The 17006-nt window shown below is 38.2% G+C and overlaps 2 protein-coding genes across 2 annotated transcripts in view; one reads left to right on the forward strand and one right to left on the reverse strand.

The window, feature by feature from the left end:
- crip2 (cysteine-rich protein 2) overlaps positions 1–17006 on the forward strand; it is a 517344-nt gene that overhangs the window by 14524 nt on the left and 485814 nt on the right. The gene's annotated exons all lie outside the window — the stretch shown is intronic.
- Positions 3666–12142, reverse strand: mbip (MAP3K12 binding inhibitory protein 1). The gene is made up of 9 exons (XM_061063058.1): positions 11984–12142; positions 11087–11203; positions 10694–10897; positions 10013–10109; positions 9611–9676; positions 7309–7461; positions 6857–6954; positions 4086–4124; positions 3666–3977 (listed from the first exon to the last, which is right to left on the reverse strand). Exons 1-9 carry the CDS (start codon positions 12101–12103, stop codon positions 3870–3872), a joined length of 1002 nt encoding a protein of 333 aa, XP_060919041.1. The 5' UTR covers positions 12104–12142; the 3' UTR covers positions 3666–3869.

The raw sequence follows: 17006 nt of genomic DNA on the forward strand, positions 1-17006 counted from the left end.
AATGTGTCAGAATCTAATGTTCTGCAGAGTGAAAAGCCTGTTTTCTGCCTTTTGTTCCCGGCTCGAGATTTAGCCTTGTTCCTCATTGTTCAGGGCACAAACGAGCAACAGTCTTTTTTGACACGGAGCCAGGGATGAATAAAGACTGGAGCTGACTAGTCACAGGAAAGAGCTTTCTTTTTGGAGGGCCTGGAGCCCATTAAGAGTTTGTGAGATATGAATGGATATGAATCCTCTCCTTCGACCTCACCGAAAAAATACGAGCAAACCCAAAGAAGACAAGGAACACCTCTGTGTCTTTTTTAGCGAGGTTCCCAAGGACGTTGGGAGAAATCAGGCCGAGGGAGGAGTGATTGACAGGCAGGAATTACATTGAGTCAATGAGGAAGTGGCTCTTTGTTCATTTGAAAGGGTACACTATGCCCACCCAACCTTAGAGCACTAACCACTGACACTAATGTTGACATACTGACTTTACATTCTTTGCATTAGCTCTGGGAAACAGGTCAGGCTGTTGACAGGGATTAGAAAGGGATTTATTATGGTATGAACCTTAATTATTTTTATTTAAAATTACAAAAAAAAAAGATGAATTTATAATGTGCTCGTGCAATAAAACATACTGGATAAAGATAATGAGATATTTAGTGAACCACTTCACGCAGACGCTAGCCGCCATGCTTGGCTCAATGGGCAGATGATGGGTGGATCCCAGCGAAATTCAACCTTTTGTCCAGCTCCATAATCCATTTGTTACACTCAGACCAATTTGTCCTCATTAACCCTCATAAGGGGACTGTGTCTGAGACAAAAGCTCCAGGGGAACAATGAGAACCCACCCCCCCCTTAACCTCACCATACCCCTCCTCCTGTCCATCCACATCCCTACAACTCAAGTGCCTCCCTTTCCAGAGCATTGTGGCCCCTCGCCGCCCCAGAAGGTTTGAGACGAGACAGAGCTGAACAAGCGAGGTGCACCTGAAAGACGGTGTGAAAAAGAAAACCTCCATTTCCGTGGTAAGAATGTAAAATCTTGCAAGAAATAAATAACAATGCAGGCGTCTTCCATTGTAGTCAGGTCACTCCATCAATAAATCTTGACATGACAAAAGCAAAGAGGAAGAAAAGAGAGGATTTACAGTAGCTTCCAACAATGTGATAACGCTGTTTTTTTAAATTTTGTTGTTTGTCCCACCTGTTGCAAACTTAATACAAGAGTTCTACATTTTTGTTTTATGAGTAGAGGCTCAACAGGATTTAAATGTTGAAGTACCTTAAACTTCCAGTGGCTCTAAAATACAGTCTGTGTCCGTGCTTTTATTCAGTCGTCCACGACCTGGTCAAGGTAGCCGCTTCAAACACCTTTTTTTTTTAAATCAGTTCATAAGAGTTTAAGGTTGGGAAAAAGTGGATCTGTCATTGAGGAACTTGTTGCTTTTCTCTACTTCAAAAATGTGGCCCAAAAAGACAGCCTTGGTCAGCAGGTACATCTACTCAAGTATCATAACTAAATACAACTTCAAGGTATTTTATACAACTTTTTTATTTCGTGCGCAGAAATTTCGTTTTTATTCCTGTCAAGAAAAATATTGAACTTTTTACTTCTCTGATGATATTTGAAAGATACGGTTGCTGGTACGTATATTACCTCTTCAAACTAAACCATGTTTTTGATTACTTTGTTTTATTGCAACAAAAAAAAGCCACATTTTCATGAAACCTGGTAGAAGGGTGAAGCAAGGGAGAAAGAGGAATCCATGACATTTTAGACTGGATCTGACACAGACTCAAACAAATATACTTGTAGTGCGGGAAAGACGTACATACAGAAATTCCCTCTTTTGTGACTGTGATGAATTTCTGAAAGACACTGATTTAGATTTCCAAACTGAGATTTTTGATTTTTAGATTGCGCACATTTTGCTAGCCCTTGTAAGCGTTTGTCTTTGCCAGCACCAACATGTTGTTTGCTCACAGAACACGATCAATTACCTTAAACCTGTTCTTCATTTAATATCTAAAACTGTAATTGTAAGTTGTATCCATATGCACACATGCAGCAGCTAAGCACAACTCTCTGTGAGGTCTACTGTTTTGTTTCAGTGGAGGATTGATTTCTGATGAAACGTTGATTTTTCTCTTTTGGTTAAATGATATAATGGCATTGGATCAGTGCACGGACTTGCCAACACCACAGACTGAATAAAAAATAAACAAAGTCTTAGTGACGTCACACATGTCTTGACCTAACTTTGTTCTTTATTAGATAGGAAAGATGAATAGACACAGGAACTGTTTGTAGAAAAGTTCGGGGATGACATGCAGAAAAGGGTCAAAGTCGGATTCAAACCCACAGATGCTGTGGTGCCTCTGTACACGGGGCACACAACATAACCGCTAGGCTATCTGGCGCACCACAGTTTAAATGTATTTGAGGTTTTTTTTTGCAACCTGTGTCACCAGGAGGGTCATTAAATGCAACAAAACTTCATAAAAACAACACACAATGAAAAACTGTTAATTACGTTATAAGTACATTAACTTGAGTCTAAGCTGACACCACCTAACCCAGGTAGAACATATGCTGAGATCATTGAATACAAAGTTTAAAATTCAACCAATGTTTCTAAGGATTATCATTTGGACAAAAAAGAAAAGTCAACATTTCTACATTCGGCTTTTAGATCGATGAGAAAGGGACATTCGTTTCATTTCAATTCTGAGGACAGAAGGTGTCCTCAATTCAATAGAAGAAAACATACAAAACTTTCCCTTTCTTCTTTTGAAAGCCTCGACTGGGAACCACTGGACTAAAAACCCTGATATGAAATTAAGTAGTTTTAACCAGCTCCATCTTCACCAGCTACAATAGAAAACCACCACCAGGTCAAAAAGAGTGTAATACTGATGAACCCGATCATTCACAGGTTGAAAATAATAAATATAATCAGCAGAAAGAAAGTCAGCGTTACCCGCTCACTCAGTCAATTCTCTCTATGTGAGAGCCTTTTATAAACATGTCACAGTGTCAAACGCAGCGGCGTCCCATTTAATGCTGGTTTGTTGGGTCTGTGATATGTGTTCCAAACAGAGCTGCAGTAATCAGGTCATTTGTTATAATGACAACCATTAGAGGTGATCATCGTCACACAGCAGTCAGGCAGAGGAATCAGGTGCTCGCGCAGAATCATCTCAATTTACACACAAACACACAAAATCCCAGCATTACTCAACATTAAAGCTATATTCACTTAATACTTGAACTTTATTTTAAGTTGTACTTGAGATTGTTTTATTATCCATTACAGATAAGCGTTTCATAGATTTTTGGAATATGAATCAGCTTCAATTGCTCATCCGTTCAGAGAGACAATGACGGCTTTTCAACTATAAAATTGTGCTGGTTTGATGGAAACTTGAATTGTTTTGGTTTTGGACTACTAGCTGTAAAACCTTCGACTATTTTCTTTTAAAGACAAAACAATTAATCAGGTTAGAAAAAGGAATGTTGTTAATAGGAAATATAAAGAGTCAATAGTTGTATGACTATTTATATAACAATAAAGGAATAACTGATGAAATAAGAGTAAGAGTAATAAGAGAATAATATCAGAGTTATTAGCTGATCTGTTTAGCTAATGATTAAATGATGAGTTCATTAGGAGTTCATGAAGAAACAAATACTTTTATTTACAGAGAAGTTACTTTTCTGTTCATTACAAAACTATAAAGAGGACATGAAGTTGTGGTCTGTGACAGAGATGACATGAGGTTAATACAAAGTGTTTTTAAAGACTACAAGAGCCACTGATATGGCTGACAGACACTGTTAAGAGATGTTTTACTTGGAGCATTGGTTTGTGGGTGCGTCACAACGGACACTCTGTTCCATAGCCAGGCCTGAATTCAGTCGCTCTCTTCATCAGTGCTGCTTTCACTGCACTGATCTTCTCATCCAGCTCGGTCAGACTGCAGGCCTGAGAGAGAGAGAGAGTTAGAAAAAAAACAAAAAACTCATCAATCAATTCAGAATACGTTGAACCCCCTCTTACATAGCGCAGTGAAAGGCAACAACGACCACAAACCTGAGCAGGAGTTGTCTTTGGTCTCTTGTGAAGGAGGCTCTAAAATATGAAAAAGCACAAAAGTACACATGAGACCGTTTTGGTTTGAACCATTCTGAAAGTGCTCTGGATTAGACACAAAACATGTTCTGGTTTTCATTCACCCAGCTGATGTAAAACAAAGAATGCATGCACCTTTACGAGCAACAAACAGCCAACTTTTACTGATAAATGTTGTGAAAAATAGAAAATAGAAAATATTTGTTTTATGTGAAATAATGTGAAAAACTAGTGACATTCAATACAAACAAGAAAAAAACAGACACCAGACAAATACATAGAAAACAAAGGCAATACAGTGACATATAATACACATAACAAGGTTTGCTGAGATGAATTACGGTACTTTAAATAATGATAAAAACTTGAATTTATATAGCACCTTCAAGGGACCCAAGGGCACTTCATATGTGAACACAGTAACAAGGATTGATGTTCGATTGAATGTTGGAGAATCAAGTGAGGAATGTACGTATTCATTTAATTTCAAGGTTAGTTTCCCTGTATTTTTGCCTTTTTTGTAATGTTTTGAGGACCGTTAGAGAAAGTAAGGAGGGTAACATCTGACAAATATCCACCGTCAGACTTCAACATAGTACACCAGAGATAGTTGATGTGTAAGACCGCTGAGAGAAACGTGTTTTCAACCCTCACCTTCGACTAGAACTGTGAAACAATGTGGATTAGTTTCTTTAAATCTGCATAATTTGTAAGGGAGCCTCCTTCTACAGTTCAGTGTTAAAATGTTGTTCCTGAAATCGTAGGCCAACTATGCACGGCTCTTCAGCAAACACCAAACTACAGTATTTTTAGAAATTGCCATAGAGGGGGGGAAAAAAGTGGTACTCGGAATATAAAAGACCCCATCAGTTTATTCAAAGACACTCGACATCTCTTGCACTGCTCAAACAAACATGCAGTGAGTCAAAAGCAGATGGAGAGCAGCATACTCACAGAAGCAGCATGCTGTGCTCAGAAATACCAGCGTGAAGAGACATGCAGCATCTTAAGCACACTTACTCAGATAACTAAACACGCCGGACAGACTCCTTCAACATGGGAAATTAGAGTCTGTGTGACTGCTGGAGTATGTGAGGTCAAATATGACGTCCAGTAAATCACCTACAGCCATCTTTTGAGACTAGGCTTCTATAAAAAGCACAGTGTGCTGAAAAGTCGGCATTTCTCAAGTGAGCTTTCCGCAGTGACCTCAAAGTTAGAGTGAATCGAACCAAACACGGTGCATTTTTTACTCAAATTAACTTGAGTGTAACTCGAGGAGGGAGGAGTGTTCAAGTATCAGTGCACATCAGGAAATTCCATTAGCATCAAATACAGACTCCCCTCACTAAGCAGATTACATTTCAACAAGATTTGCCTACAACAACACAAAATTAATCTAAATCACACACATTAAAAGCACAAACTAATGGAGAGCGTGTGAAAGGGACAACCAAAAATACTCTCACACTGAAATACTACGGAAATGTTTGGAGAAAAATCTGGAGCTCTCTCACCAGACATATCTGATCCACACAACGTACACCACCATTAAAAGAAAGAAAATAAATAACCACCAAAACTAGGAGGAGTTTTTTTCCTGAGTCTGCCTAACAATATTTATGCAGAAAACTTCATATGACTTAAACCATTGTTACCATGGTTACATATAGTATCCCAAAGCTTGCTGCTGTATTCATTTCCTCATCCTAAAAAAAAGGGAGCTTCATTCAGCTGTTGGTGGAATGCAAACAGAGTTCACTCCTTGCAGGAGTGTGGAGGGATCAGTTTGAAAAGCCCGTAGATTTTAATTATTAGGATTTTTTTGGGGGGGGGGGGTAAATTCTTAGGTAATTTATGCCTCAACTGGATTGGACGGCCGTAAAAAGAGAGGAAATGTTGGGAGGAGCAAGTGGGGGATGGCGGGTTCGAACCCACAGCCGCTGAGAAGAGGACCACAGCCTCTGTATGTTCTTTAGAAGTGTTTAAATGATAAAGGGAGTACGTTTACCCCCCTCGCCCCCCAATCCATTATGAATACAATGCGGTTAGCAACACTGAATGTGAACAAAACTTCTGATAACTGATAAAACAGATGAGAGATAAAGTAGACAAAAAGAAGAAATCAAGGAAAGGAGGAATAAAAGAAGCAAAGCAACTGTGATAATTAAAGTGTATAACACTGGTTACGCACCATATATTAGAGATAATACTTCAGATGACTAGAACTGCAAAGCTGACTGGTGATATAAATGAGTAAACAATTTCAGACGGCAGGAATATGTGATTAACGCATCTGCCTTTTTACTTTAAAACTGAATATAAGAGGTTTATTGTGTCAAACTGGTATTAAACTATATGTAACATTTTGTAGTCCAACTCCCCGTAACACGGACACAAACCAACAGGAGCATGTTCAAAGAACCTGTGTGCCATTGTCTGAATGTAAGAGATACATAAACTGACAAATATTAAGAGTTCTCATTCTAATTCAGATATCTGTAGAGAATGAGCAGTATGATGATGATGACGACGAACTCTGACAGGTTCATTGTGTTTAATCTTTGCAAAATAAACGAGGCTGATCATTTAAAATAGCACACTACTAAGAGAAATTCAACCGCTGAAATCACTTCCATTACTGTAAGGCCTGAGTATGAATCCTGACTGAACACTGACTAATGATTATTAAGTGGCTTTCAATGGATCTACTTCACAGTCATGAGCCTCACCGTGGACTGAAAGTACTCTGGTGAGAGTCCCTCCAACTCCAGGATACGATCCTCCAGCTTCTTTAGTCGCTGGTACACACTCAATGGAACCGGGCCGGCTGAAGGAATAAAAACAGTTGTTAAACGGCCTCATAAGTGATCATTTAAATTAAAAAATTAAAGAAATGAAGGGCGGAGATTATATGTCATGATTATGTGTAAGTGTTTAAGAGAAGCAGGGTCGTAATAAAAGGTTGCTTAGTTAATGTCACACAGTTGTTATCAGGTATTTTCACCTAATATTTGTTACCTTAATTGTATCCTATCACATAAACAAGGATAATATATTGAATATAAGTTTTAAAAAGTAAAGTAAGCAGTATCTGAGATGTGACCCTTTCAGAGATTTATATTATAATCGGTTTTTTTTAAACCATGTTCGTAAAGCTTGTGTGTTGTTGTACTACTCTGACCTGTCGGGAGTTTCAGGTGATTCTCGATGTTGTGTAGTCGTTCTTCGATGGCTGCGTTCCCACAGTCTCTTGGTAGCGGCCCCCTCTGCTGCTCCCCGGCCTCTCCTTGGCCTCCCCGAGTCTGGGGCCCGTATGTGTTTACCACCCGCGTAACTAGTGGGGAAAAGAATCATAACATTTAAACAGAAGTAGATACTAGACGAGACTAGACCAATTAAATGTTTAGTTTAACTGTTTTAAGTCAAGTACAGTCAGCGTATGGATTCTCAGACGGCTCTTATAAAACCCTGTATGTTTGTTGGGAAGCTTTCATTCATTTGCAGAGATAAATCTGAAAGCTCTTTGAATTGATCTTTGTGATTTCTGAAAGCAAGCAGACAACAAAACAATATTACTTTTCCCCTAAACACATGTTCTGTAGATCTGCTTTTGAATGGAGAAATATGTGAATCATTTTGCTCCTGTTATAAAAGCTGTGATTGATGAGCACTAAAATAATCCTTCACTAAAAACAAGATGAGCTCCAAGAGACAGAGTGAGTAAGTGTTAGTAGCAGCTCAGCTTTGGGCTCTGCATGATGTCCTGTGTCAGTTGAAGACAGTCATAGAGAAACTAGCGTTCAATTGGAAACTCGTTCTGTCTTTGGCCGGTTTTATCAGTGGGCTTGTGTTTCTAGAGTGAGGAGAAGACATCTACAGATAATGTGCCTCCTGTAAAAAAAAAAACCCAATGTTGATCAATGTATGTTAGAGGAAGGCTAAGCAGTCCTAATGTTAGCAGCAGCAGCAGCCCCCTCCCCATAAACATCAACAAAAGAGTGTAGGAGATATCGAAGGTGAAGCTGCTTAATTCAGGGTTCTACTGGTTTCAATCATCTTCACTGAAAACATTATGAACCTAAAAAAGGTGCAATACAGTGTTTAATAGAATTTAATCCAAAGTTAACTTTTAACCTGTTTGATAAAAATATATTCAATGGGATGGGATCAGATTTTTTTGCTACAAAGCCAAGCCCTGAGTAAAAGCTATTTCAATTTTACTGGGCACCAGTTCTGATCCTCTAATTTGTTTAATATCACTTTACCCTGAGTTTTGACTGATGCGACGGCAAACTTAATTTTCGCCCCTGACAATTCACCTTGGGCCTGGAATAACCTTTCAAAGGAGCTCAATTCAAACACACTGATATCTCTTAACAAATGTCGGAGAATCATAAAGAATGTGGTGACAGAGGCATGTGGTTGTTTGTTCTTGAAAGGCCACGGTGTATTTGAAAGCCTTTTTGGTTTTCAATGCGTTTGTGATTTTGAACAGCTGCTACCTTGGCCAGGTCTTTCTTGTAAAAGGTTTTTTTTTTTTTAATTTAAATTGGACTCCCCTGTAAAAAATCAAAAGGTTAAATTAAATAAATTGACTTGATCCAGCAGATGTCGCCCTTGAGCACCAGCATGAAACCAAAACAACTTGCGGTGCATTGTTGTGTTAGCATACTAATGCTAGCAATCTTTATTATGCTCGTATCTTCACACTGCATGTAAATTTACCTGAAATGTGTGATCTAGAAACGCAGTTAAGCACTGAGTACAGTATGTTATTCTTCTTTTCTCTAGTCCCTCAATTAAACAACTTTTATACGCGAGGGGAGGAGTCAGCTGCCGTCCCGGCGATGTAAACAAAGTGAAGATATGACTCGGAAAACATCACAGACAGTGGGACTCGGGTGTTACACCCATTGTAGACAGTCATGACTCAAGAGTTATTTTCAGAGGATATACTTGATTTCTATTATATTTAAGTGTGAAAAATCACATATAAAGCCTTTAAAAGGAAATGTCTCTCGTCAGTAAAAAGTTCACAGGAGCTTTTCCAGCATGTTGCTGTTTTTAGATCTGTGTTTGAGTTCGAAGATGGAACAGGAGAGATTGTGACAGACTAAATGTGAAGGTTCTAGACTGTTTTATGTCATTCAGAGCCAGAGTTTAAAACAGGATGAGTTTTGGTAGATTTGGGTCAGTTCCATCAGCACTGAGAGAGGAAAGAAGGCATATTTTGAGAACAGAGTTCAGAGGATTTTGTTCACGTTTGCTCCATGTAAACGACAAAAAAACAAAAAAACACAATTGAAAAGAAACTCTGAATAAATTCATGATGGTTTACTCCCTTTAGGTGAAGAAGAAATATGTCTAAAGATAATGGACAAAATACATGTGCTCTATTTCATAGAGAATTTCTCAAGTGAAAGTTAAATAAAGCTGTTATGGAAGGTCATGTCGACATTAGAGGAGGATATTTATATTCTTACCTTTCACGTGGCTTTTAAAACCTGGATAAGGTGTGAAAACTGCATCTGTTCTGGCACAGCTGTTTTCTAGAAAGAAAATAATTGGATCTTAAATATGTATTTAAAATGTAGAAGTAATTGTTAATGTGAAAAAAACACATATTGCAACTATAGCCATTAGTGTGCGCTGATTTTTAAAGCTGGTGGCTCCCACAGGCTTTGATTTTAAAAAAGGCCCTCTGCCTCGTGTTTTTCTGGACAAAGCTGGTTGTGTTGAGGCCGAGTGTGTTAGCTACTTCAGCCCCACTCTTGGAGCAGATCAGCCTGACCTCTCGCCTGTGGAAATCAGCTCTCTCCCAAACATTGGCAATCTGTGTGCAGGCTCCCTCTCCACCCTGCCCCCAACCTCTTTCCCATTCTCACCCTGATTGCAGTCGATCACGTTGCAAAACTCGCGCACATTGTTTTCATTGATCTCCATCTGCTTGCGTTCCATAAATGCAGATATTCTTCGCTCAATCTAGAGTTAAAACAGAGAGACATCACAGATAATAAGATACAATGGATTGATGAGTTATTGATGGGTGTCAAGAATCCAATGAGGTTGATTTTTCCTACTGAAGTGTTATGATCTGTGGTAACAGCGTGACGCAATTTACATGCAGTGAGAGATTTAGTAAGGCATTTTCCCAGGTAGCCAAAAAAAAAGTTGAATTGCATGTCATCATCCCATGATGGAATATGAATACTGTTTGTTTGGCTACCAAAATAAATGCACAACAGAATGGGGGCCTCTTGTCCTTCATCCACATGCAATCTCAGAGTAATGAGCATCCACTTCATAAACCATCAAGGACCTGGCTCTCTCTCAAAACCCTCCAGCAATGTGGTCTGTTCTACCCGGCCACAGCACTAAAGAACCCCTTATTCTGCGCTGAACTCGGCTTATCAGATCCCCATCGAGGATTTGCTTCACCCCAGCACATCATGTGCACATCCCCGGGAGCAATTACTTATGATTATTCATTTGCTTGAGGGAGAGTAAAGAGTGCTCCACAAATGTCACTGCCAGAACAGCTGACAGATTTGCTGACTGAGACCAACCTCTGACTTCCTGGCTCTGATCTGAACCATGACGTCATCAGGCGCCGTCTTGCTTTCTGCACAGTCTGAGCCTGGAGGATGATGCTCAGACAGTGCAGACGTCTGCTCCGTGAGTGACGATGAGGTGACATCATCAATTGATGCTTTGTCTTTAGTAGATGATGCATCAGCATCCACCAGTGTCTTTAAACTTTCCGAAACAGCCTGTAAAATAATGAGGATAAAACACATAAATAATTCAAATAAGACCCTTAATTTAATTCAAATAAGCCTTGCAATCTCAACTTTATTAGTCATCAGTTCAAACTATTTTAGCAAACCCATTTAACCTCTCAATGATTAAATCATTTAATTCTTAAAATTCAGAAATCTTCCAGTATGTGGCTATTTCACCTGTAACTTAATGATATGCTCCTGCAAACTGTTGTACACACGAGCACTTGGAGATGAGGAAAGAGCCACAGCATCGAAATTGACATCTATCCGCAGAGAAGCATCCCCTAATTTCAGCTACAAGAAGAAGAAAAAACACAAACAAAGTGAGTAAGCTGCCCTGGATGTTAGAGCACAACAGATACTGTGTTTAACAGTCTGAGAAAAAAATGTACTTTCAACAGATAGTCGTAAATACTTTATTTGATTTTTGAAGTTTTTGATCTAAAATGAATCAAAAACATTTGAACCCAGTGAATTTGCAGTGCAAAGACACTAAGATGATACTATAACTACTTAGGATACATTGTCTTTGCACAAGGTGAAGTAAGCTACTGTGAAAGGGGTTTTATACAATTAAACAATTAAGGAAATGCCATGTAAACTACTAAAACATAAAAAAAAACTGTTCATCACATTGTGTACCTATTCTTCACAAGACAAAATGCAGCGATAATGACAGGTAATTTAATCAATCAAGGGAACATACTATGTGTACATTTATTATAATCTTTAACTTACGAGTGAATAAAATGCAAGGAAATAAAAGAGTAATGTGCTCTTTATTGGAGTGAGTTTGAAATGAGCTACGAGGTTTTGTTTTAAGTATTGAGACATGTAGCCAGATATCTACGAAATAATTCAGATAAAATGATTCGGCAAAAAAGCAAGTTTGCTTTGTTGCAGAAAACACCGTCTGAATGTTAAGTAGCAATGGATGAATGAGGCGAGAGGAGAGAGGCATCTCAAAAGTCCTGCTACACTCGGATGCTAAAAACATTAGCATGGAGCTAGCTGACGTCACGGACTAAAAGACGCGTCACTCAGGTCTACGTGACTCAAACAATGTAAACCAACCTCTTTCCCGAAGTCTGCGAAAAGCTTCAAAACCGCACACACGCAGTCCCTGCAGCTGGACATGTTGCCGGATTCGTTTGAAGCAGGAGGATTTCCACTCGTCTTCTTTGTCTCCGCCATTGCGGTACACGACACCGCCTGCTGATTGGTTGAAATGAGACCGCGTGCTAGAACACCAGAGCGAAGCTACGCATGCGCACAAACGCATTGCGTGCACCCACACAACCATTAATGCACAACTGGCTGAGGTCAAAACACTGTAACATAAACAAAATAAAGCTATATGAAATCATTAACATTTAATTTAGCTTGATAATTACTTTCACTTTAGTCAGCTCCATTTGACATTGTCTCCTTATATTTAACTTTGTTTCTTTATACGTAATTATGTGTGGCCGTTTTTTTAAATTGTCGAAAGTAAAGGTTTTTAAACATCGCTTTTTAATTTATTTTCATACGTATACTTTGTTTTCTATATGAACTGATTTTAAATTGCGTACCTACAACCACAGGTCTCTAAAGTAAATTAACTTATTTAATAGTTCATGCTTACTCTCTTATTACAAATCCAGCAAACATAATGTTCAATTACAGAAATATTAGCAGTAAAGCATACCATCATAAGTAGCCTAAATTTTACACTGGTTTATGGTGATATTCATAATAGCTTTGTACAGTGTCAGAGATTTAATAACAAGCAGACATACTTGATAAACTGTCCAAACATTGTAAGTCTTAAATAACAAAGCTACAAGTAACTTACACCACAGCTGTGACATAAAACCAAACATGTTTTTTTAATTATAGGTTACCCCTAAGTTGATTACTTTTTTAAAATCAAATTTCTATTTACAATCAAGTTGTAAATGGCTCTCATTACACAAATTCAATTAATGATGACAGATGTTGATGGCAATGAATAGTTGACTTGGTGAGGCTTTTGTATAATAAAATGCCACTTCTTATTAAGAGTAACACATGGCTCAGTGTCACTCCTGCACAAGTTTCACACAACAGCATGACTCAAACTATTAATCATTTCATGCTAAGCTTTTCGTTGGTGTTAAAACTGCAGATAAATAATGCAGAGAAAAGTATCTCCTCTGCCTCTTAAAACTATAAAACTCTGATTAAATCGTATCCTCACAAGATTTTCACTCTGATTTATACCTGCAGTCACACGGGAAACAACTGGCCACCTGCAAACTCAAATGTGAGATTTGTAGCTACATTTAACTGTATTTTCCATCAATTACCTGTCAAACAGGAGGAAGAATGGTCATTCAATTATAAGAACATTGTCCCTCGGACCCTGCAGACTGTGGAGCAGGGCATTGGGATGTGAACCTGGCGACAATGGCGTATTTTTCTGAGCTGAGTGACTGTGGGAAAATCTCCCTCCTCTATTCAGACATTTTTCCTTCTTTTCATATAATGAGGAGAGAGAGTGATGAAGGCAACAACAGAAAAATAACAATTATAGGCAATGAGAAAGCACAACCACTCAGAGCTGAATAATGCTCTCTAGAAGGGTTAATCATTTTAGGAAGGGGGTCTGAAGACAAGTCTTTTACTTTAATTCATCTCGGAGGTGATATTTTTCCCTCTGAAACAGGAAGGGAACTGTAACACTTGACATGGTTTGACATGCTGAGCTATGCTGAATGTTCCCACACAGCGAGAGCTCAGAAATTAAAAAACTGCTCATTTAATTTGCCTGGCTGCAGACCAGAAAGCTGTGATTATAATTTTTTCTTAAAACCGGCAATAATTTTGATTGGAGGTGCTTAGAAAAGCCAAAGAACTCAGTGATATATTACTTAAGGTAGAATTCAAATTTGTGGAAAGAGTTTTAGTCTTTGAATGACACTCCATGCTCTTTTGGTTATAATTTATAAAATAACTGTATCTGGTTTACATGAAAAAGACCAGACATAATTAATTGTGACCTGCCAATGGACTGCAGATGTAAACTATCTCTAAGCTAACTCTAGTTCAGTGCATCATGGCAACATTTATGTTTAATATTGTACATGGTCCCTTTACATATCAAATAAATAGTAGCATAGAAGAATTCTTAATCTTACTCAAATTGGTGCAGGAGCAGCAAAATGTATTTAAAGTACCATGAAAGTAAAAGGTCCCCTTTTGGACATTGTGCCATGTTTGGACATCATTGTTTTAATACGTTATTATTTTTATAAATGCATCTATTATCAATGTTTTTTGTCAAAGAGAAACATTTTTTTCTTACTTAACGCATATCAAGGCTGCCCATCTTTTTCAGTGTGTCATATTTTATGAGCTACATTTAGTTTAAATGAGTTTGAAAATTGAGTGTAAATGCTCATAAATGATGTAGAATAATAATTATAAAGTAGCACATCATATAAAACAAACCTTAAAATGTCGAAATTGACTCTAGCACAACTGTAACAGACTGAATGCACCTTACAATTTGACACGATTTAAAAATCCACAATTCATACTAAAAAAAAGAAACATGTAATTTTCTCTTGATATAATGTATATTATAGTATATGTAATGTAATGTATAGTATATTAAAATCTGCAAAAAGCTAAAACTACATTTTCCATTAATTTATCACACTATTTAGAAGTATAGAATTATCAAATCTGTTTGAGTTGAAGTTTCTGACCCTGCATTTAACTCACGTCTTAAATAGTACATTTACTTTTATAACCATAAAAGTCTGCTAAGTTCACATTTCTATTCTAAGAACAACCTTTTTGGAGTAATTTATTAAAGACGGGTCAAAAAAGATAAACAGCAGATTTATTCAAAGATAACTTTGTGGGTTTTGAAATTTCTACTGTGGCTAAAAAAAACGCAGTTACAGCAGAGGGAGGGAGTTTGTGGAGTGAAGGAGATGAGATTCTGTGGTTGTGGTGGTGGTGCTGTGGAGGAGGAGGTGGAGGAGGAGGGAGGCGAGTGAAGAGGGATTGTTGCTGCCTCTTGCCATAGTCACATCAGCCACCTGCAGGAAAGTAACAAGGTCTGCTTTTGAGCCTGTCTGCTCCACGGTCGGCAGATGATGTTGACAGAGTATGAGACAGCGTAAAGGCCAGACAGGAGGGTCGGGAGAAAGAGGGCGCACAATGTAGAGAGGCAAGTGGATTGCTGAGGGAAGGTTTTGTCTTGTTTAACTGAGAGGGGAATAATTAAATGTGTTCCTTTCCTATGGGCTTAAGCCTGAGCTCCCAATGACAGCTGAACATGTAATGTTGCTCCTTACAACCAGCAACCAACGGCTTTAACAACCAGCTCTTATTGTGAGAAGAAAACCTAAAGCAGAAAATCACCATAGTGGAAAAAGGGCTCAAATATACCCAAATGCCTGGAAATCTAATTGCCTGTTGGAAAAAGAGTCTTAATCTGTTAGTGTCTCCAAGAGGATGTATTCAGAAATAGCTTTAAGCTAAATGCTAACTTTGATGCTAGCCAACAGATTTAGACTGATAGAGAATTTAGTTTTGAATGTATTTGGTCAAAATTATTGTGATTTATCCTGAGAGGGGCATGAATGTGATAACAAAGTTACATGGCTATGTACCCTTTAACCTAATCGTGAAAACACTTCACTGAAAATACTCATAAATATCGCCATCAGAACAGGGTAGTGGCAGGGGCAACACAATCCTTTTGGTTTTATTCATTGGGAATTATTCACCCTGGATTCGTGGTGGAACCCAATATTTAGAACTCTTGGATTTGTCTGCCCCAAATAAAAACATTTGCAGGGCAATTTTAAAATATTTAAGATCTCATAGACAAAGCCTCCTGTAAGGACGGCACAAAAGGCACAAATTGGTGATTTCAAGTAAACTTGAATGGAGGAAATGAAGTGTTTCAAGGTCAAATAATCCTGAGGGACCCGATTAATACCCTCATCTCCTCCCGACACCACCACCCCCCCCAAAAAACACTTTTTTTAAAGCAAGTTCCTGCCCTTGATCATACAAATAAATAAATAAATTAAATGGAAATCAATCAAGTTCTTTGCACTTTTTCAATATTAACTTGATAGCATGTTTCCAGTAGCTTATTAGCCATGAACACAAAGTAAAGTTGTAACTTAATAATAACTAAACCAATGGAATAACAGACTTGTAGATGTATATTGGAAAAGTTAAGGGATCAACAAAGTTACAATTTCAATGCAGTTAATTCAATAATTGCTTAAAACCTTTATAAAAACAACAAAATGTCACTTGGTTGGTGCTTCTAGATGACAAATCATGAGATCAACAGAATATTTAAGACTCATCCTCTGGGAACATTGAACAACAGGGGTGGGTTTCAGGGAGGACCCAATGAATCTTCCACTTAACCTACGCTCCTGATATTTCAAATTCCTTGGCAATTTAACAAGGATGTGGTTGAAATGTTTTGCATAGCTTGTAAGCATGCTAACAACGGCTTATAAGCACTCAACCAAAAGTTGGCTATAATGATCATCTTTTTTGATAATTTGTGTTTCAATGTTTCAATCTGGACAAAAAAGGTGGACCAACTGACAAACAGTTTGACTGTTACTGTTATTTAGTCCAATAAATAAATTGTTGTTGCTAGAAACCCCAAACTAACTAAATCCAAGCAGACAAAGCGTGAGCACAGAGACAAACGCAGCTGCTCCAAACTTTCACTGAGATAATATGATGGGGGGAAACACTGCACTCCTGTGCAATGCAGTCTCCTTGGAAAGTTAGCCACAAGGGTAGGCAGGCGGGTTATTGCTTTAAAGCACTTCTAACTGTGAAGAGCATTAATGACATGGACAAAGAGCTAAGGATCCTCGTAAAGTTATTAACTCGCTTTTACCACTGCATGAACGCAGTTGTTCCTGCCATATCGTATTTCTGATAAGAAAGAGGAAGATGCACAGCCACCAGCACTTCAGTCCTTCCATGTGAAATCCCTTAATCATCTTAATATAGGTTCACTTCACATATAGAGCAACTCAAGAGGTCTCTGGCCAAACCTGTGTTCAGATGGTTTTCC

Source organism: Labrus mixtus, chromosome 18 (genome assembly GCF_963584025.1).
Source record: "Labrus mixtus chromosome 18, fLabMix1.1, whole genome shotgun sequence".
Classification (NCBI taxonomy): Eukaryota; Metazoa; Chordata; class Actinopteri; order Labriformes; family Labridae; genus Labrus; species Labrus mixtus.